Source organism: Taudactylus pleione, unplaced genomic scaffold, assembly GCF_031769625.1.
Source record: "Taudactylus pleione unplaced genomic scaffold, aTauple2 ptg000026l, whole genome shotgun sequence".
NCBI classification, from domain to species: Eukaryota; Metazoa; Chordata; class Amphibia; order Anura; family Myobatrachidae; genus Taudactylus; species Taudactylus pleione.
Genome location: NW_028284428.1, coordinates 34,667,591 through 34,689,042, shown reverse-complemented (window position 1 = coordinate 34,689,042; position 21,452 = coordinate 34,667,591). Strand labels below are relative to the sequence as shown.

Here is a 21,452-nt window from a genome sequence, read left to right as displayed (position 1 = left end):
GCGGATACTGGCATATATGGCTGGATACTAGCATACATGGGCAGTTACTCGCATAGGTGGCCAGGTACTTGCATCGGTGGCTGGGCACTCGCATAGATGGCCGGATACACGCATAGATGACCAGATACACGCATAGATGGACGGGTACACACATAGATGGCTGGGTACTCGCATAGATGGCTGGGTACTCGCATAGATGGCCGAGTACTCGCATTGATGGCCGAGTACTCGCATTGATGGTCGAGTACTCGCATTGATGGCCGAGTATTCGCATTGATGGCCGAGTACTCGCATAGATGACTGAGACCTTGCATTAGCATAAGGTAGTAAATCTGGCTGCGGTGGCCGTCCAGAATCTGGGTCTCCTGTCCCAATATGTGACAGGAGACCCAGGGACAGGAAAAAGGTACAGCCAGCAGGAACATGTGAGTTTCAGCTACATTAAAAGTGTACATTATGTGGCATGCCACACACCTATAGAGTATAGCATGCTGGATAATGTACTTTTCCATGTTTATCATAGCATATATATGGCATATGGCTCCAGATTATCTTATTTCACTGATGTTACATGTTACATACAAAACCAATGGAGTTGATCTGCAGGCAGCCTTAAGACTCAACCCATTGTAGTGGTAGAAGTCCTACTGCACCAATCATTTTCAGTGTAAACAATTCTCCACTTACAGTTACTGTATCTCCCAGTTGTGCAGCCTTTGCTGCATGTGGTTGGAGCGTCTTCACTTACAACTTCACTATTATCTTTTAATTTTTTATTCCTGTTAGAGACTCTTACAATAATATTTAAACAGAAACATCTTCTTTGACACTGATACTTAGATCACTTCTAATCACCCTACCCCTGCTAAAGACAATAGAACAAATGATATTCGCTCCTTCACGTGAATTGTCCAACCATATTTTAATTACACCAAAATCATGGTGCTTCTCAAGTTACAAGAAATAAAACTCCCCCATTAAGCTAACCAGACATATAGCATTCATACCGCTGACTATTGGCCTATAGATCTGGTTTTGTATGATGCGATTCCCCCTTTGGTCAGGCACGCCTCTTGCTGCTGAGCCACCTGGCCAGATTATGTTAAATAGCGCAATTCTGAGGGCCTATCGATCTCCCTTAGTATGAACGCTGTTTCATTTTAATGCTATGCGCAGTTACATTATCCATGTATGTGTTCTGGCCTTACCTGCTAGGAGTCCAATAAGAAGCATGACAACCCATCCTGACCAGGCATCTAGAAGTCCTTTGATGAATTCCCACACGGACTCTTTGCTCTTGCTTGTGATCTGGTGGAAATTCATTATGTCATCATTTTCAACATATTATTTTTTTATTATAATTTGAACCTACTGTAGTGTGAACCACCCTCCCTTTAGCAGCTAGGACCCTCACCTTGCACCCCACCTTTGTTGTTCGTGAAAAATTAAATGAACTATGCTGGGTAGTAAAACTTACTGGAGCAACTTCTCATACTTTATATAAGATTTGTGCTTGAAAAGTCTAAATAAAATGCCATTGCTACAAGTGGAAAAGTAGGTTGTTTAAAAATACCATTCTTTAGCAGTCTAGCCCAAAGTTTTTTCCCACAGTAATATATGTTGTTTCTACAGTTAAATATGTTTCTAAGGAAAATCAGTTCTTCAAAGCATTGTGGTCAAAAGTCAATAACAGTGTGTTCAAATGGTGCATTTATTTTAAATAGGAATCATATTTTTTTGAGTGGCAATATATTAAAAACAACAATAAAAAAAATATCTAGTACTCTATCTACTAACCACTTTCTATAAAGATAATTAAAAGAGACGTTTGGACAGGAAAAAAAAATCCATTATAAAAGCTAAAATACAAAATAATTAGTGAACATAAATAAAGGACTTATCCTCATAATATAAACGTACAAAACGCTTCAATATATAGAATGTAAATTTGCTCATAGCTATTGTTCATAGTCAACAGTCCAATTAGCAGTAAGACGAAGTGCATCTATTTAAAGATACCAATCAGAGGGTATAATGTTGTTTAAAAACAGTTATTTAAATACAAAAACCATATCAGCAGTATGTTGCAACAAAGTACATAGAAGAAAATAAAGTAACAAATAGTATTCACTATTAGAAATTCCGGGCTTTATTCATTAAGTCTGCAATGCTATTTGATATTTGTTTAATCTCAAGTTGTGATTGTTCGCATTGTGCATGTGCGGCACTTTGCAATCCACGTCTTTTTTCAGTCTGGAATGTGACTGGAGACTGTGTACGACCAGAGGGGCGAGACCGGGGGTGGACGTGCATAAAATCACAGCGGGTGTGCAGTCACAGCCATAGTACGGTAAAGATGTGGTGTGGGACTAAAATGACTGCCAAAAACTTCAAACGCAGTCTCCTGAAGGGTCTGAGTTGCATGTGCTCTGTTACTGATGTAATAATGATGATGCAATTGTGCTTTAAAAATGATTTTACACTGTAGTACAGGTCTTTGCCTTTGCTGCTCAGTCAGAAGGGGTCTGGTACTAGCACAGATCACTCTGCTTATCAAAGGATTTAGGGCCTGATTTGGAGGTGCACGCTAATTGCACGCAAATCTGTTACTCAAAGCAGTTGGTTGATGTTGATAGTACTGCGCATGTGTAATACAGAATAGTATGCAGAACACATTCTGGATTTCTTACCTTTCTATGTCTGTCCGTATCCCGTGACTTCTCCCTTAACCAGTCAATGGTGTGGAAATCCTCATATGTCCCAACATCTGGAACTGGCTCATCAAGGAAATCCATAAGGTTGCTGGAACCATTTATCTCTCCTGTATTAACCATGTTGGCTTCTAAAATGAAAGATGATTTACATTATTAAAAAACCTCATATAAACCTCATATAAACAATGCGACTGTACTGTACTTTCTGTGTATATTATTTTCTTTTGTTATATATACATCTTTTGATGTATAATTAGTGGCATACACTCCAGTTTATAAACATGTTATTGACTCAATGGTAAACTAGGTCGAAGAAAAATGTTATCTTGGAAGTGATTGGTAGAAATCCTTAAGGACTCAGGCGCATAACACAGCAGTTCTCCAAGTCTTTCAAATGAAGTACACAACCCTTTATATCTGAGCACTAATCAGGAACAAAAGTAGGTTACTTAAGTAGAAAATCAAAATAATAATATCTGCAGCATAACTAATATATGTCCAAAAATTAGCATAATTCAAACAGCAGTCCTGACAGCCTGCAGTTACCTCACAGATCTGTGTGCAACACTTTGGGCGGGAAACTACACCTACCATCATGCACTGCTTGCATTGCAGCAGCACTAAACTGCATCTGGAAGACCCTTGTGAGATCACCCCAAAGTTCTCTGGACTATCTAGAGTTTGAGTACTGCAAGCACTAAAAAAAAGAGATGAAGAGAAAGAGAGATAAAGAGAAATGGTGGCGGCTCAAAATTAATTTATTCAGAAATTCAACACAAATAATCGTGTAATGTCAATAAATGCAAAAACCTCTAAAGCCTGTTCTTAATTATGAATACAGGCATTTATTGATTAATAAGTACACCCCGTGCGCACGCACACATTCAAGCACTCACACACTTTGTTTTAATCCCTTGTAAGACAAAAAGAACTTTCATAATTTAGCTGTAATTACAAATGTGAGTCTGTATGGCCAAGTGTCTCTAGAGCTTCTATTTACTATTGCTCCAACTCCATCAGGTTGAAGGGGTAACCTTCAACCTGATGCACCTGGGCCCACCACTCGCTAGTTCCGCCACAGTACTGAAAGTCTTCAGAATTTGTAATATCCTTTCTTTGAATTATAAAAATCTCTTATCATATTTGCTTTACGTGTTCTTTGATCTACATGGAGCAGTTGTTGCTTGGAAATGTACTGACAAACCTTGGGATCTCTCACATATACGGTTGAGTCTCCCATATCCAAAATGCTTGGGACCAGGGGTATTTTGGATAATGGAATATTCCGTATTTTGGAATATTTGCATATCATAATGAAATATCTTGGGAATGGGACCCCAATATACACACATAATGCATTTATGTGTTATATACACCTTATACACATAGCCTGCAGGTAATTTTATACAATATTTTCAATAATTTTGTGGCTCAAGCAAAGTTTGTGTACATACTTGAAATTAATTTATGTTTCATATACACCTTATACACACAGCCTGAAAGTAATTGTATTTAATATTTATAATAATTTGTGCCTTAGACAAAGTTTGTGTACATTGAACCATCAAAAATCAAAGGTTTCATTATCTCAGTCATGCCAAAAATATTCTGTATTTCGGAATATTCTGTATTTCGGAATATTTGGATATGGGAGACCCAACCTGTAGTTTTAAATCAATATAAAAACTTTATAACAACGTTAACAGAACCCAGGTGGACACAATTATGTGAGAGCTAACAACCACTAATTCACCAGTGCTCATTTAGGGTAATCTTAGACAATGAAATAATTGCAGAATTATGGAATGGGTGTGGATTGAAAGATCTACAGTAAAAAGGTAGGCAATGTCTAGATAGACACCAGATGTTAGATAGGCAATAGGTCGACATGGACAAAGGTCGACACACTAAATGTCGACATGTAAGAAGGTTGACAGGTACCAATGGTTGACATGGTCAAAATGTCGACATACATATTATCACCATGAAAACCGTAGCCTTCACCCTAACCCTCCACTTGGTGCCTAGCCCTCCCTCCTGTTGCCTAACCCTAGCCCTCCCTCCTGGTGCCTAACCCTAACCATTGGGGTTTTGGCTTTGCAATGTAAATGACTGCAACTTTAAAAAAACGATCGAGATCAGTCTGCATCCCGCACCTTCGGCAGACTCGATCTCCATTACATGCCGCCCCTGGTGTCTATCTAGACATTATAGTCTACCTTTTTACTGTAGCTCTTTAGAACGGATCCCTTATGGAACATGTAAGAAGCTTTAAAGTTTAAATTTATTATTTTATATTTTTGATCAGTTTATGTTGATCAGAGGTAACAATTCCCAAATAAAGCCATCTTGGTTCCCCGTATGTAAAAATAAATGAAAAAAAAACACGTTTGAAATGGGGTCCATGCAAGTTGCAGAATCACCCACTATATTCATTGCAGATTTCTGTTACTCAGAGGAAACAAACTAAGCACAGTTATTCCAATGGTATTCAAGTTCCCGATCTTACCTAAACGGGGTTCTACTGTATTTTAAAATGGCAATCTTAAATGTTTGTTCATTCTCTGTATTAAATTGTACTCATACTTGCTAATCCTGGAATTGTGGTGACACTCCACAAACTTTCTTTGGCTTGTAATGTTGAACGCTTGGCACACAAGGAGAAAACGTCTACCCTGGGCTAGAGGTTTCTTGGATAATGAAAATCACGGTTAATATAGAAATACAAGTGCAGTACCTACTGTATTGTATTTAGCTGTTAATGTGGACATTTTCACTTTGCGGAGCCAAAGCAGAAAGTCAAATATGTAAGGGTACGCGCCGGAGAAACCCACGCAGCTTTGTCCAGACTACTGCACCGAATTTATATAGTACCAGGGACGAAAAGAAAAAATATGCTGGATATTTTGAGCTGCTCGGTTAATCTGCACCATCATGGGTCTAATATTTTAGCTTGTGCTAGTTACATCTTAAATTGGATCTATTACTGTCAGAGTATACAGACAATACAGCAAAGGCAGACATACATAAGGCAATGTGCATATCAGTGCCTAATACTACTATCTATAAAGTTTGGTAAGAATAGGGACGGAGATGTACTAAGCCTTGGAGGGTGATAAAGTGGAGAGGGATAAAGTACTAACCAATCAGCTCCTAACTGTCATATTTCAAACGTAGCCTGTCACATGACAAATTGGAGCTGATTGGCTGGTACTTTATCTCTCTCCACTTTATCACTCTCCAAGGCTTAGTACATCTCCCCCAGGGTCCACTGTGCAGTAAAACTATTCTATAATTATATATTAAGCAATGTAATTTCTACTTACTGCATACTACAGATGTTAAAGTATAAATAAAAGTGGAACCTTATCCCGGGCAAGGGGGTAAATATAATGGGTTCATTATTTTATTTGTAGATGTGTCCGATTATTAACATTGGCACCAATGACCATTATTACCAACCATGTAGCAGTTCTAGGTGCAGTGTACTATGGCAGGGTTTCTTGTCACTGGTAATGGTTTATTATGTACAATCACTGGCGTCACAAGGGGGGTGCGGGCCGCACCCGGGTGTCACCAGCCGAGGGTTGACACCCAAGTGCTGGTTCCCCCGCAGTGACAGGAGCCGGGTGCTGCATTACGTGCAGCACTCAGCTCCTAGCACAGTGAGGGAGCCGGCACTTCACTCAGGTTGGTGCCCGAAGCCAGCCTGCACCTCTCGCACCCCCAGTGTGAAATAAAAACGGGTGTTCGGACCGCGAGGCCACGCCCACCCATGAGGCCACTCCCCCTCATTAGTCGGCACCGCACCGGGTGCAAAGACAGGTAAGGACGCCATTGTGTACAATTGTACAGTACATGCACATTTACCTGTGATGTATGTCATCATCCACTTCAGTTTGCTTATGGAAATTATGTATTCATGGAAGATTTGCAAAAAAATATTGTTTTGCTTATAAAGTGTAAATTTCTTGTGAAATGCCACAAATTTACAAAATAAATAAATCAGGACTTAACATTTGTTGTGCAATAATTTATCTAACTAGGTCATTTGGAACACACTGTGGTAGTGACACGTACGTCCTAATAAAGATGGCGGCATAACACTCCTGCATGCGTTACCCCCACCTGCGGACTGTAGTTGTCAATGACTGCAGCTGTACAGCTAAATGCTGTATGTTGAAAGCTGAAGCACTGGAGCTTCCATATCATATCATCACCAGTTGTAGGTACTGTGCAGTAGGTAGGACCTGTGACTCAGAGATTTTAGCCATGCCTTACATTTGTCTAACGCAGGTAGAAATTAATATCACATTAACTAACAATCCCCAATGTGGGTTAATTAAAAATAGTTCCTTTAAGTGATAATCTCTTTAAAAATTACACCTCTTTAGTAAAGGAAAGAAAAATCTTTGAGAATCTCAAGCGGGGCTCAGCAGATTGATATATTTAATTTCTTTATGTGATAAATCCCATGTGAAAGGAAGATACATTTAATATGCTGAAATAGTTTTTACTTTTTTGAAAATAAAATAGTTAAATCTAGTCTTTGCTATAATAACCAAGTCATACACTAAACCTTCTCAACAAAAATTAAAGCAACAGTGACATCTTCAGTTTTAAAGTAGGAACTACCAAACATACTATAAAGAGAACCAAAACAATAAGATAAAGTGCAATAGCCATCACGTTTTGCTTTTTAACAAAGTAATATGCAAAGTTAATGTATATTTAACTGTAAACTGTAAACTGTAAACATGTTATGGGGTGAGTCACAAGCTGCTGCAACCGCTTATTTAGTGTCTCTGCCATACTTATGTGTACAGTTGTGCGCCTGAATGTGCAAGGACTGAGACGCCCACTTTGAGCCATAGTTGCCTACTTTTGAAAAACACTTTCAGGGAAATTGTAGATGGGAGTCGAATGTGCCGCACGCAGCGCGGCGAGTCGTTGAAGGGGCGTGGTCTGCTCCAGCCAAAGGGCTTGTCTAGCTCTACCTATTGGCATATATGTAATGTAACAACACATCAAACCTACAAGCAGGGCCTATAGGTCTCAATGCCCTATAACAATCTGAATGTCTGGCACTGCTGATACATGTAAAATAAATAAATATATATATATATATATATATATATCCCACTCTGCAGTCAGCATCTGTACATGAACTGCATGGTGGAGGTAGATAATACATCCCATGCTTGGGAGTGTAGTGAGAGAGGGAGAGTGTCCTACCTTAAAGTGTACAGAGTAGGGATGTGCAGGCTCGGATAGGTTCGAGTTTGCACGTGGAGTTCGGATTTTTCCCTCCAAAAAAACGGAACTCAGAACGAGGCAAAACGTCATCTTACATGGACGAACATCATCATTCCTGGACAAAAGTCCAGGAATGATGATGTTCGTCCATGTAAGATGACGTTTTGCCTCTTTCTGAGTTCCGTTTTTTTGGAGGGAAAAATCCGAACTCCACGTGCAAACTCGAACCTATCCGAGCCTGCACATCCCTAGTACGGAGTGGTTGGAGTTTCAGGACAGTAGTTGCTGGGAGGATTGAGCTGCTGGCTGGCTATCAGTGAGTGCCCTTTCAGAGTGCTGGCGCTGCGCCGCTAATCAGAGCATCGCTGTTTACCTCCGCCGATACTGCCAAGAACCCTGCCCGACGATCTCATTTCTGGCTAGCCGGCCACCGCTACTCACAACCCCGCAGTGGCCGGTCATGACGTCCTGTGCAGGCACCGCCCCCAGCAATGCCGGACTCGGGCATGCGTGTTTCGAAGTAAAAAAAATAATAATAATTCCGGGAGTTGATGTATACTTGCAGGGGAGCCGGAGGCTTAATTAAAAATCGGGAACCTCCCGCTAAAATCGGGAGAGTAGGCAAGCATGCTTTGAGCTTGGTTGTGCTTAGAAACTTGCACCAGCTACATGCTAAGTGCAGATTCTCAGTCAGAGTAAGGCCTCCACTGTAAACAATTGTGCGTCTGAGTGTGCAACCACTTCAGCGACGCATCCGAAACACTCCCATAATATACCCATATGTCTCCGTGTGCTCGCTTAGCCACATCCCTGTCACCGCCCAGGAACAGCCAATACATTTCTGAGACTGTGCATCTGCCGTGCGTCTTAAGCACAACTGCTATTGTTCGTACAGACTCTGTGGACTCATGCATCCGAAACTATTATTCAAGGGTGCCCAGGTAACATAAACATTATTAGCACTTATGCAACGTTTCTGCAATAAACATTTTATTTGGTGTTCATAATGGCAGAGAGTGTGATTGTACTATTCAGTGTACACTACTAGTTCTTCATATGAAATTATCCTAATTAGAGATGAGCGGTTCTGTTTTGCTGAAACTGAAACACAACTGAACTTTAGGGTTCCGAATCGAACCATCCCGGCTTGGGTCATCTTGCTAAGTTCAGAACTTGGATTTAAAAAATGCATCTCACATGATTTGGTTTGAAAGTAAGTCCCTCCCTATTTATTTTAGGTACCATGTCACACAGGAGAGTCAATGGAGAGGGTGTGGGCTGTAGTTCATGCAGTAATACTACATACTAGTCGCCATTAGAGAGAGTTGTAGATAGATGAGGTGGGTGGGAAGCATGTAAAACACTGCAGGCATCTTTGTCACTGTGTATGTATGTTTGTCAGACATTAGCTAGCACCTGCAACCCAGTGCAAACAGGCTCTTCTGTAGGTTTGTGAGATGTGAACGTAAAGTGAGCTGCACTTACTTACAATTGTTTTTTAAAGATTCTTCTAAACTAGAGATGTGCGGGTTCGGTTTTACTTGGTTCTTTTCGCCAAAATTATCACAAGTTCGGATTAGTTTGGATTTATTTTATTGGCTATCCAAAACATGTGATAGCCGATAGCCAATAAGATGCCGTTTTTGAGATCCGAATATATCCGAGTAAAACCGAACCCGCACATCTCTATTTTAAACTGCCATGTGATTGTACCGCTGCTCTGTCACTTAGTATAGCCATCCAGCTCCCTGCAGCCTTTGGCCAATATTGGTGACAACAATATAATGAGCTGTGAGGTGGTCAAAATTGACTGGGAATGACTGGAAATTATTGATGTTAATAATACTATAGGAACAAAAACTGGTTTCATCTTAGCTGCTTTTATCAATTTTTTAAAGAAATCCAGATCCAAAACCAAAAGCAAAACTGAACCCTAAACACTTGAGGGTGGTTTTTCCTAGACCAAAATGATGATTTAGAACCACGCATACACCTCTAATCCTAATACATAGGTGTGCATTTGCAATATTTGATACTGTATCTATATTTGCTATGTAGCTGAAGGGAACATAATATTCTGTCACTGTAAAGAAAGAGAGGCTGCAAACAGTGTTGCTCAATTGATTTACAATCATGAAGTCTACAGTAAATCATTTTCTCCTTTGTTTAAACCTTTACCTAAATGATTTTAACCCCATGAAAAACTAAAACTACTAAGTTCAGACAATGTGGGGTCAATCCAATTAGGTGTGAGCTTGTGGAAGAGAGTTTGTTTCATGAACCTGGAATACATCGTACAAATGCGCACACTTGAGAAATGAGAGATTCAATTAGAAATGCCATCTCAGGGTAGTCACAGCGAGGTTGCGTGACTTTTTTTTTTTTTACAAAATGCGAAATGGGAGAAGTGCATGAAAAAGTGGGGAAACCATCCTGGACCCCAAAAAGTGACAACTGAGATAGCAGGATTCTATAGAAGGCTGTAAGTGGCCAAGTACTGGAGGTTCTTTAAAGGTATCAAATGTGTGATATTCGCATTTCTTATTAATAGTGCAAAAATTATTACAAGCAAGTGTTTTAAGCAAATTAAAGTCTTTGCAGCATTTTGGGATACAGAAAAATGTATAGTAATTCTTCAGTCTTTATATAAAAGTTTGTAAAAACACTTTTACCTTTTATCTGCAAGTTCAATAACCCCTCTTTCATCAATACAACACCTCCACATACCTGTCCCGCATCATTTACACCTCCACACACCTGTCCCACATCATTTACACCTCCACATACCTGCCCCACATCATTTACACCTCCACATACCTGTACGGCATCATTTACACCTCCACATACCTGACCTACATAATTTACACCTCCACATATCTGTCCCACATTATTTACACCTCCACAAACCTGTCCCACATCATTTACACCTCCACACACCTGTCCCACATCATTTACACCTCCACATACCTGTCCTACATCATTTACACCTCCTCACACCTGTCCCATATCATTTACACCTCCACATACCTGATCTACATAATTTACACCTCCACACATCTGTCCCACATTATTTACACTCCACATACCTGTCCCCCATAATTTACACCTCCACATACCTGTCCCGCATAATTTACACCTCCACATACCCGTCCCACATCACTTAAACCTCCACATACCTGTCCCACATCATTTACACCTCCACATACCTGTCCCACATCATTTACACCTCCACATACCTGTCCTAAAACATTTACACCACCACATTCCTGCCCTACATCATTTACACCTCCACACATACCTGTCCCACATCATTTACATCTCCACATAACTGTCCTAGATCATTTACACCTCCACATACCTGACCTACATAATTAACACATCCACATACCTGACCCACATCATTTACACCTCTATATACCTGTACCACATAATTTACACCTCCACATACTTGACGCACATCATTTACACCTCCACATACCTGTCCTACATCAGTTACATCTCCACATAACTGTCCCACATAATTTACACCTCCACACACCTGGCCTACATAATTTACACCTCCACATACCTGTACTACATCACTTACACCTCCACATACCTGTCCCACATCATTTACACCTTCACATACCTGACCCACATCATTTACACCTCCACACACCTGTCCCACATCATTTACACCTCCACATACCTGTCCTACATCATTTACACCTCCACATACTTGACCCACATACTTTACACCTCCATACATGTCCCAAATCATTTATACTTTCACATACCTGCCCCATGTCATTTACACCACCACATACCTCTCCCACATCATTTACACCTACACATACATGACCCATATCATTTACACCTCTATATAACTGTACCACATCAATTACCCCTCCACATACCTGTCCCGCATAATTTTCACCTCCACACCTGTCCCACATGCTTTACACTTTCACATACCTGTCCTACGTCATTTACACCTCCAAATACATGTCCCACCACACATCATTTACACCTCTATACATCTGCGATCGGCGGGCAAAATCCCAGCGCCGGAATCCCGACATGAGACCTCAACACTGGCGCTGGGATCCAGACACGGGTCAAATTCCGACTCCGGAATCCCAACAGCCGCTATCCCGATCACAAGTATAGTGGCTCTGGTAAGCTGTTAGCCACGAGGGGGGGGGGGGAGTTAGGGTTAGGCACCACGGGGGGTTCGGGTTAGGCTGAGGGGGTGGGAAGTTATGGTTAGGCACCCCCGGGGTCGGTTAGGCACCACCAGGGAGAGGGTTAGGTTTAGGCACTAACTGAGAGCGTTAGGGTTAGGACGCGTTTAGGGTTAGGTTGCAGGAAGGGAGGGTTAAGGTTAGGGGGTGAATGGGGGAGGGTTAGTATACTTACCTACCTCCTCCCGGGATTCTGAGCATCATGGTGCCGCTGTCGGTCTTTTGACAGCCGGCATCCCGACTGCTGGTCTCCCATACCCAACCCACCTGTCCTACATGACTTACACCTCCACATACCTGTCCCACATAATTTACACCTCTACGAACCTGTCCCATATCATTTACACCTCCACGTATTTGTACCACATCGTTTAATCCATTATTAAGCTATTTAGAGAAATTTACCTGATAACTAACTGGTCTTATTGGTGAAATTATGCTATGCTATGCCTGATTAACCAAAGGTTTTGCACTGTGTCCCAACATTTTTATCCTAAAATAAATATTTTCCCTACCTTTTTCATCTGCTCAGGTGTGTGCACAAAAAAAACACGAATTTGGTCTAGAAAATCAGTTTGGAATTGAATTGCAAATGTAACTCTCCCATGTATCTATGAAAACTTCTACTCAAATGTGTAATCAAATTATACCCAGCAGCTATGTTTATACAGATTGGTGTTGAAAACTCTGTAGTAAGTAAAAATGTGAAAAATGGTGATAGTGATACCATCAATAGGAGCGCAGAATTCAATTAAATGCTAATAATCAAAATTAACAATTTTTTTTAGCTGCTAAAAAACACTCAGAAATATGACAACAACATATTACCACACATATGGCATGTATACATATCATTTAAAAAAAAAATCAGCCTTAAGTTTCTACATGGGACATCTCATCTGAACAAAAGGATTACAATTTAGAATACAGCACTCTGTATTAGAGTGATACCCCTTTCAGATTACAAATGACGGGTCCAATCTGGGATTTAAAACACGGGTCCAACCTGGATGCAACCCGGGTCAGACCCCGTTCATACTGCACCTTCGACATGGGTTATTCCCAGGTCGGCCCCGTTCACATTATACCCAGGTCAGCCCTGCAATATCTATAGATCTCATCAAAACATTTTCAGGCTCTCTTAGATGAGGTATCAAAAGGGAACAAAAGGGAAGGGTGGCGACAGCTCACAGCATTGCAGCAATCATGGTCAATGGTTTACCAATGTGTAGCCCGGAGTTCCTGAGTGTTTGTGCTTTACTGCTGTTTGATGCAGCAAGTGAGAGCGTGATGCAGCTTGTGTCACTGTGCAACATAGTGTACAGTTATTTCATGAGGAGGACACAACTTCCCTCACTTCCTCATTCGCCCACTTCGCCATGCTGCTGTATCTGCTGTGTGTTCCTGGGCTCTGCTTCAGGACTTTGTGCGTCAATCAGCAGCGTTTTGGATAAACTGGGTCGTACCCATTCATACTCCTTTCACACTGCTAGCAATAACCCAGGTACATTGCAGTGTGAAAAGGCCAGGTTGAAATAAGCTGAAATGCTCAACCTGCTTTATTTTTTTAGGACCCATTCACACTATATTCTCTTTTACACTAGCAGCAATAACCCAGGTTATTGCACATGAGTGCGCAGCATCCCGGGTTATTGCTCAGTGTGAAAGGGCATAGTTGAAATAAGTCGGGTCGAGAGACCCAGCATTCCAATCCTTGTCATGAGAAGGGTTGAACACGTGTTCAACCCTGCTCATGATGCAGTGTGAATGGGTAAAACGGGTCAAGGCGACCCGGGTCCCGTTCTCTGCATAGGAAGAGCCGGGGTTTGGAGATGAGATCATCTCCAAGTGCTGGCTCATCACTGCCGTTTGTCTGTAAGGAGTCTCAGCCAGGTTGCACCCATGATGGGCACGTGAACATAATCCCAGGTGCGACCTGGAGGTCAGATGGAAAAGTAGTATGATTTTGTCCACTCGGCAATAACCTGAGTTATTTTTGTAATCTGATACCCCTTTCACACCTAAATCCCTGATCAAATCCAGGTTATTGAACAACCCATGTTACAGCTCTTCATACCCTTTCACACTGCCAGCAATAACCCGAGTTATTGCATGTGAACGCGCTGCAACCCGGATTACTCTGCAGTGTTAGAGGGCCAGGTTGAAATAAGCTGGGTCGAGCCATTTCAACCCTGGTAACGAGCAGGGTTGAATACGAGTTCAACCTGGGTCCATTTTAGGGGTGAGCGGGTTCGGTTTTACTCGGTTTTACTCGGTTCTTATCGCCACTTTACCGCAAATTCGGCTCGATTTTATTCGCTATCCAAAACACGTGTTCGGCGATAGCCAATAAAAAGATCCGAGTAAAACCGAGTAAAACCGAACCCGCTCACCCCTAGTCCATTTACAGCATAGGAAGAGCAGGCGCTTAGAGATGATCTCATCTCCAAGTGCCGGCTCAGCACGTGATGGTGGTGATGTCATCGACCTTGTAACAAGCCAGATCGAGCCTCCAGTCTGGAAGGTGTCTCAGCTGGGTTGCACCTGGGATGGACACGAAAACAAAATCCCCGATGCAACCCGGCATTGTGATGTGAAAGATCCAGGACCCGGGATGCCCCGGCAATATCCAGGGTCAAAAGATCAGTGTGAAAGGGGTATGAAAGGGATATAATTTACAAACCATACCCACCTTTTGTGCTATATTCATTATGTTAATTATTGGGGGCTGGGCAGCCCCGATAATAAACATTATTCTCGCCATGAGTGCTAGAACAATTTGTCATTGCTCCCGCGCGGAGACAGCTGATCTGAAAATCAGCTGTCTCCACGAATCTTTTCACTGCTATACAAATTAGCACTGCCGAGTATGATTCGGCAGTGCTAGTAGGCCTGAACTAACAATGATTGCCTTTAAAAAGATTGCCGCTTTAAAAATATGGGAAGATTTGCAGGAGTTCCTGCATCTGCTGCAGCTCGCAACCTATTACATAAGCCCCCATATATTGTTTTGGGCAAGTGTTGATTATAGATGTTATTGTCTTTAATTGATTATGTTAATTAATCAATAAGGTATTTTATTTAGCCCTATATGGTGGGAATTATTTCATTTTCATCACATTTATATTTGTGCCAGTGTTGTTGTGTTTTTTATTATATATATACATGTCATACTGTATGTGTGGTACTGGTAATAACTAATATGTCATTGTTATTTTTATGAGTGCTTTTTTAAACAAGTAATAAACAAGTTAATTTTGATTATTAGCATTTCATTGAATTCTGCGCTCCTATTGGTGGTACTGTATCACTATCACCATTTTTCATATTTTGTGTTTTATTTGGTAACATGATGTACAAGTGACACTGGGCCTGATTCAGACCCGCTCGCCAGCGCTTGCAAGCGGGTCGATGGTGGCCCAGTGCGCATGTGCACGAAGGAGCCGGCTCCGTCTTGTGCGCATGCGTGAGACCCGGCTAGCGAGAAGCAATCCGTCGCTCCGGGTCTCGTACTAAAGGGGGTGTGCTGTCGATGTTGAGTGACAGCTCGCCCCCTTTGGTGGGCGGGCCGGGAGCGTGGCTGTCCAGACGGAGGCGTTCCCAGGGGAATGCCTACCGTCTGGGGCCGTCCCCACTGACATCACAAGTGATGTCAGTGGGAGTGCTTTCGGCTCTGTTAGAGCCGAAAGCACTCTGGGGCTTGCGGCAACGAGACCCTACCACAAGGGTCTCGTCGCAAGCCCGATGGTCGCGATGGTCTTGACCATCGCGACCATCTTCCTGGCCGCTCGCTATAGCTGTGGGTGGTCACCCACAGCTATGCGAGCGGCCAGGAGGCCGCTCTAAAAAAACAGAAGGCCGGCCCTGATTCAGAGCGAGCGCTGTCAGAGCGTCCGGCTCTGAATCAGGCCCTCTATTAGGAGCTGCATTATTGTGAAATAGTTAAATTTATATATTTATCTAATAGTGTTCTGTGCCTAGTTCATTCTGGTTTTCTGCAGTAAGCCAACAGAAAAAAACAACTGAGAAACCTGCGCTTTGGGCCAATGTATATTAATTAAAGTAAAGTAAAAAAACAGAAATGTTATTAAAAGGATTCAGAGACAAATATATTATACATATATTATACCTCTTTGAAAATACCTGTATAAACCAGTGATTACAAATTAGAATATATATAGTATACTTGATATATTATCCAATATACATAATCTACTATAGACTTTTTACCTGATTGTAAATAATCACACTAATCTTACCCAGATCTTTACCTCCTTTGTTGATAAATTGTAGTGACAATGTCTTTTTCTGTAATGTATTAACAATACAAAGCCACCATTCTGGCCGAGGTGAGGAAGCCACTGTTATAATCCAGGTTGGGATGTAGTCAAAGCTCCCATGTAGTCAGCTAAAAATAAGGCAAGAAAAAGTTACTATATAGTTATTATTATATATATAATAATATGCATAAAATAAGTCAACACTTGCTTCATTTCCATAACTGCAATGTTGCACTGCATGGTAATATGGAATAAGACATGTAGAAATTATCAAAAAAATGACACCGACATAAAAATATCATGTATTGTTACTTGGATGTATTAAAGTATGTATATAAGTATAATAGTCTGCTAGGGGTAAAGTTGTCTCTAAGGGCTCTATTTATAAAATTAATTATGTCCTTATTGTCTGCTTTTTAGCAGGAGAAAACCCTTCTTCTCAGGGCCGTCTACTTACAGCTCTGCTTCTTCTTATCTATAAATTGCTGAAACAGCAGTGAAATCTGCCTGATCGTCACTGTGCCTGGATATGTGGTCCCATAGCTTACAGTGAGGGGTTGTGCACGTCTGCATATTTACTTTTCTAATTTCTTGTAAAAATACATAATGCCATCTGAAGATGGCCCCAGATACTGAGAATAGCGGGTGAGCAGAGAAGAGATGATTTCTTCCTGCTTTCTCACCTCGGGAGAGATAAAGTGGAGAGAGATAAAGCAAAAACCAATCAGACCCTAACTGTAATTTTTTTCAAACACATCAAATAAAATAGCAGTTAGAAGTAGGGATGTGCAGGCTTGGATAGGTTCGAGTTTGCACATGGTGTTCGGATTTTTCCCTCCAAAAAAACGGAACTCAGAAAGAGGCAAAACGTCATCTTGCATGGACGAACATCATCATTCCTGGACAAAAGTCCACTTTATCTCTATCTAAGGCTTAGTATATCTCCCCTATAGACTACTCACCTTTAAGTGATCCCACTGCTTCTTGGTGAGTACAGCATCATAGTGACAACTCTCTGTTAGAAAGTCAGGTGGAAATTCTATCAGTGTGTCTTTCAGTCTTTCATATAGTTTTCTATATGTGCCTCCCACTTTTTAAGGGGCCAAAAGTAATGGGACTATCAACTCAAAAGCTATTTCATGGACAGGTGTGGGCTATTCCCTCGTTATTTCATTATCAATTAAGCAGGTAAAAGGTCTGGAGTTGATTCTAGGTGTGACATTTGCATTTGGAATCAGTTGCTGCCGACTCTCAATATGAGATCCAAAGAGCTGTCACTATCAGTGAAGCAAACCATCATTAGGCTGAAAAATCAAAACAAACCTATCAGAGAGATAGCAAAAACATTACGTGTGACCAAATTAACTGTTTGGAACATTCTTAAAAAGATAGAACGCACCGGAGAGCTCAGCAACACCAAAAGACCCGGAAGACCACGGAAAACAACTGTGGTGGATGACAGAAGAATAATTTCCCTTGTGAAGAAAAACCCCTTCACAACAGTTGGCCAAATCAAGAACACTCTCCAGGAGGTAGGTGTATATGAGTCAAAATCAACAATCAAGAGAAGACTTCACAAGAGTGAATATAGAGGGTTCACCACACGATGTAAACCATTGGTGAGCCTCAAAAACAGGAAGACCAGATTGGAGTTTGCCAAACAACATCTAAAAAAGCCATTACAGTTCTGGAACATCCTATGGACAGATGAGACAAACATCAACTTGTACCAGAGTGATGGGAAGAGAAGAGTATGGAGAAGGAAAGGAACTGCTCATGATCCAAAACTTACCACCTCATCAGTGAAGCATGGTGGTGGTAGTGTCATGGCGTGGGCATGTATGGCTGCCAATGGAACTGGTTCCCTTGTATTTATTGATGATGTGACTGCTGACAAAAGAAGCAGAATTAATTCTTAAGTGTTTTGTGCAATATTATATGCTCATATTCAGTCAAATGCTTCAGAACTCATTGGACGGCGCTTCACAGTGCAGATGGACAATGACCCGAAGCATACTGCAAAAGCAACCAAAGAGTTTTTTAAGGCTAAAAAGTGGAATGTTATGCAATGGCCAAGTCAATCCCCTGACCTGAATCCGATTGAGCATGCATTTCACTTGATGAAGACAAAACTGAAGGGAAAATGCCCCAAGAACAAGCAGGAACTGAAGACATTTGCAGTAGAGGCCTGGCAGAGCATCACCAGGGATGAAACCCAGCGTCTGGTGATGTCTATGCGTTCCAGACTTCAGGCTGTAATTGCCTGCAAAGGATTTGCAACAAAGTATTAAAAAGTGAAAGTTAGATTTAGGATTGTTTAGTTTGTCCCATTACTTTTGGCCCCTTAAAAAGTGGGAGGCACATATAGAAACCGTTGTAATTCCTACATCGTTCACCTGATTTGGATGTAATTACCGTCAAATTAAATCTGAAAGTCTGCAGTTAAAGCACATCTTGTTTGTTTCATTTCAAAGCCATTGTGGTGGTGACTAGAGGCCAAAATATGAAAATTCTGTCAATGTCCCAATATTTATGCACCTGACTGTAGTTACATGTAATAGTGTTTTTATAGTATTTTTATGGTGTTACCATACAGTTATCTGCATGTTATCAGATTATCAATTATGCTATTACCATGGGCCTATGACACCCACTTTGCATATGTACGAGCCCAGTGCAAGCACAATGTCATGGTAACAAATACTGTCGTCTTTTGCAAAAGATGTCAACAAACACTATTGTTATCTCTTTACCAGTCTCAGTATAGCATTTCATATAAATATGGAGATAAATAATATGCAAAATGTGGCAAAAAACAGAGAATATTAACATCTAGACCCTTAAATTGCATTGTGTCCGGCTTCTGCTATGTGTAGAATCCATATTATGTTGGTGTTCCTTTTTTCCCTAGCCTCCTTTTCGCATTACTTTTTTTTTTATAGGGCTGACAGGTAACTCATTATACTAAGGAAAGCAGAGTGAGACAGAAATGAGGAGTAAGAAAAAAGGTCTATTTGCATTAGATGCTCAGAGATATGATTTCTGTTTCATGAAGTGGAACTAATACTTGAGATTTTTATTAGTAAATAATTTTGTGTCTAAAAACAAAACACACAAATATGTTTTTAAACATAGTATAAAGAACATAATACATAAAGTGATGTGGCCTATACCATATACTGTATAATAGTGATTATAGAGAAGCAGAGTGTTCTATTTGTGGCACTGGACCTGTCTTGTGTAATGTGAGATAATGTCTTTCGGGCTCCATACAGGAACTTAATGACTGTGATTTGTTTGAGAATTATTAATAGTGAACAGCGCAGATATATTAATGTTATTTTCAGCTGTGGGCAAATAGAGTATATGTGTAGTCTATGCTTACACAGACATTAAAGGCTGCATTTTATGTATATGCATTTAATCAGTTGTATTATATAACTTTGTTTGTAAACGCCACTATACACTTACACATAGCATGGCTAATCTCTACCAATGTACATGTAACATTTTTTTACACTCTGCAGTATATTTACAATAAAACTGACAGTCATACTCCATTCTCTGAACATGCTGTGAGATGCCTAATCCCAGATTACAGAGATCTATTTACATATATCATAGGCGTATATCTACCCTGCATTTTCTCTGCATTCTAATTATCTGTGCAATGAATTATGTATGCAGTTTAACATTCGGTAACAAAAAGCCTTTATCTCCACATTTGGACAAAAGGCCTTCACGGCCACATATGGTAGCAATTCTGTAGAGATGTCAGCTGCCTCTAGAAATGCAGAGTATTGTTAGCTGGATCAGATATCCCATATTAGCTAACCAATGAGTTTTTATGCAAGATGCAGTCTCACTGCTCTTACCTGCAATGCAACATCAGTCAGCTCAGGCCCTTAGATACACACAGCATCATTCTTCCAGGTTGTACAGCTACTGAAACAATGATGTCAGAGAGGAAGTAGCAGAAGTCATGTGATTCAAATCTCCTTTTTCAGAAAGCAACCTGCTGCCTCCATCCGTCAAGGGCTGATTTAAAGGAACAATGACCTATTCTCATGGGAATATCAATGTGTGCGCTTGTTCCTTTTTATGTGCTGTCAGATTACATTATTATGGGCTGGCGTGAAGTAAAATACCAGTAAGGCTTTGCATACAAAAGGCAGATTAGTGTCTTAACTTCTTTTGCCAAGGAACATTTTTATTCACAAGCATTCAAACCACAAATCTGGTAGTTTTGATTTGCGTATAACAAAAATCTGAAAACATGGCAGACAGAATTAAGTTTTATTATGGCACAAACTTGCTTGTCAACGTCACATTTTTGTTGATAAAGCAATATATTCTCTGAAAAATATCATATCCTAGTAACATTAATATACTACAATTCACATGGACCATGGCTGTGATCTAATCCCAGGAACCTTACAATGTTGTCTCCCTTGTACTCTTGATCACTCAGAATAGGAAATATTGGTGTTAAATTCAAGAAAATGTAAAAGGTACATTCTCAAAAGTACAACACCCTTTGGAAAAATATAAATGGGAAAACACAAGATAATTTGCAATTGATCGCAGTAGTTTCATTTTATTTTACTTTGAAATAGTTTTGTAGAATGTAAAATATTTACAAAGGTAAACCATATATGTACAATAATATAAAATAATAACTTCCAAAAGGAAAACAACAAATGTATCTGCACAAGTGTGAGCTAACAACATCTAGTCCTATATACATATGTATACTAAGTTTTGCATTACTAAAGCAGGAAGCAGTACTCTTCCAGTACTATACAAAAAACAAAATTATATAATACATACCTGAAGAGTTTGCAGCAACTTGTAACAGGGCAGGGGGACATGATGAAATGGTGATGGGGCATGGCTTTGATGTGATGCGGCATGGTCACACACAATGCTCTTTCTAAGCTCTAGGCCGCAGGTTCTCAAACTCGGTCCCCCAAACTGTG

At 40.6% G+C, this 21,452-nt stretch overlaps 1 protein-coding gene across 6 annotated transcripts in view; it reads right to left on the bottom strand.

Annotated features, from left to right (window-relative positions):
- Positions 1-20,432, bottom strand: part of CLCN4 (Cl-/H+ antiporter 4) — a 76,860-nt gene extending 56,428 nt beyond the window's left edge. For 2 of the 6 annotated variants that reach the window (XR_015870419.1, XM_088451668.1), the window contains exons 1-5: positions 20,349-20,432; positions 16,453-16,601; positions 3,306-3,411; positions 2,691-2,842; positions 1,209-1,308 (exon numbers count right to left, since the gene is read on the bottom strand). Coding sequence is in view for 5 of the 6 variants with exons in the window: in XM_088451668.1 (XP_088307794.1) it covers positions 1,209-1,308; positions 2,691-2,842; positions 3,306-3,345 (292 nt within the window). In the remaining variant the exon portion in view is untranslated. Of the gene's footprint in view, positions 1-1,208; positions 1,309-2,690; positions 2,843-3,305; positions 3,412-16,452; positions 16,602-18,265; positions 18,351-20,348 lie in introns of those variants that run through there. The other 4 variants (XM_088451669.1, XM_088451670.1, XM_088451672.1 and 1 more) reach the window with 4 other exon arrangements.
- Positions 20,433-21,452: the final 1,020 nt, after the last annotated feature.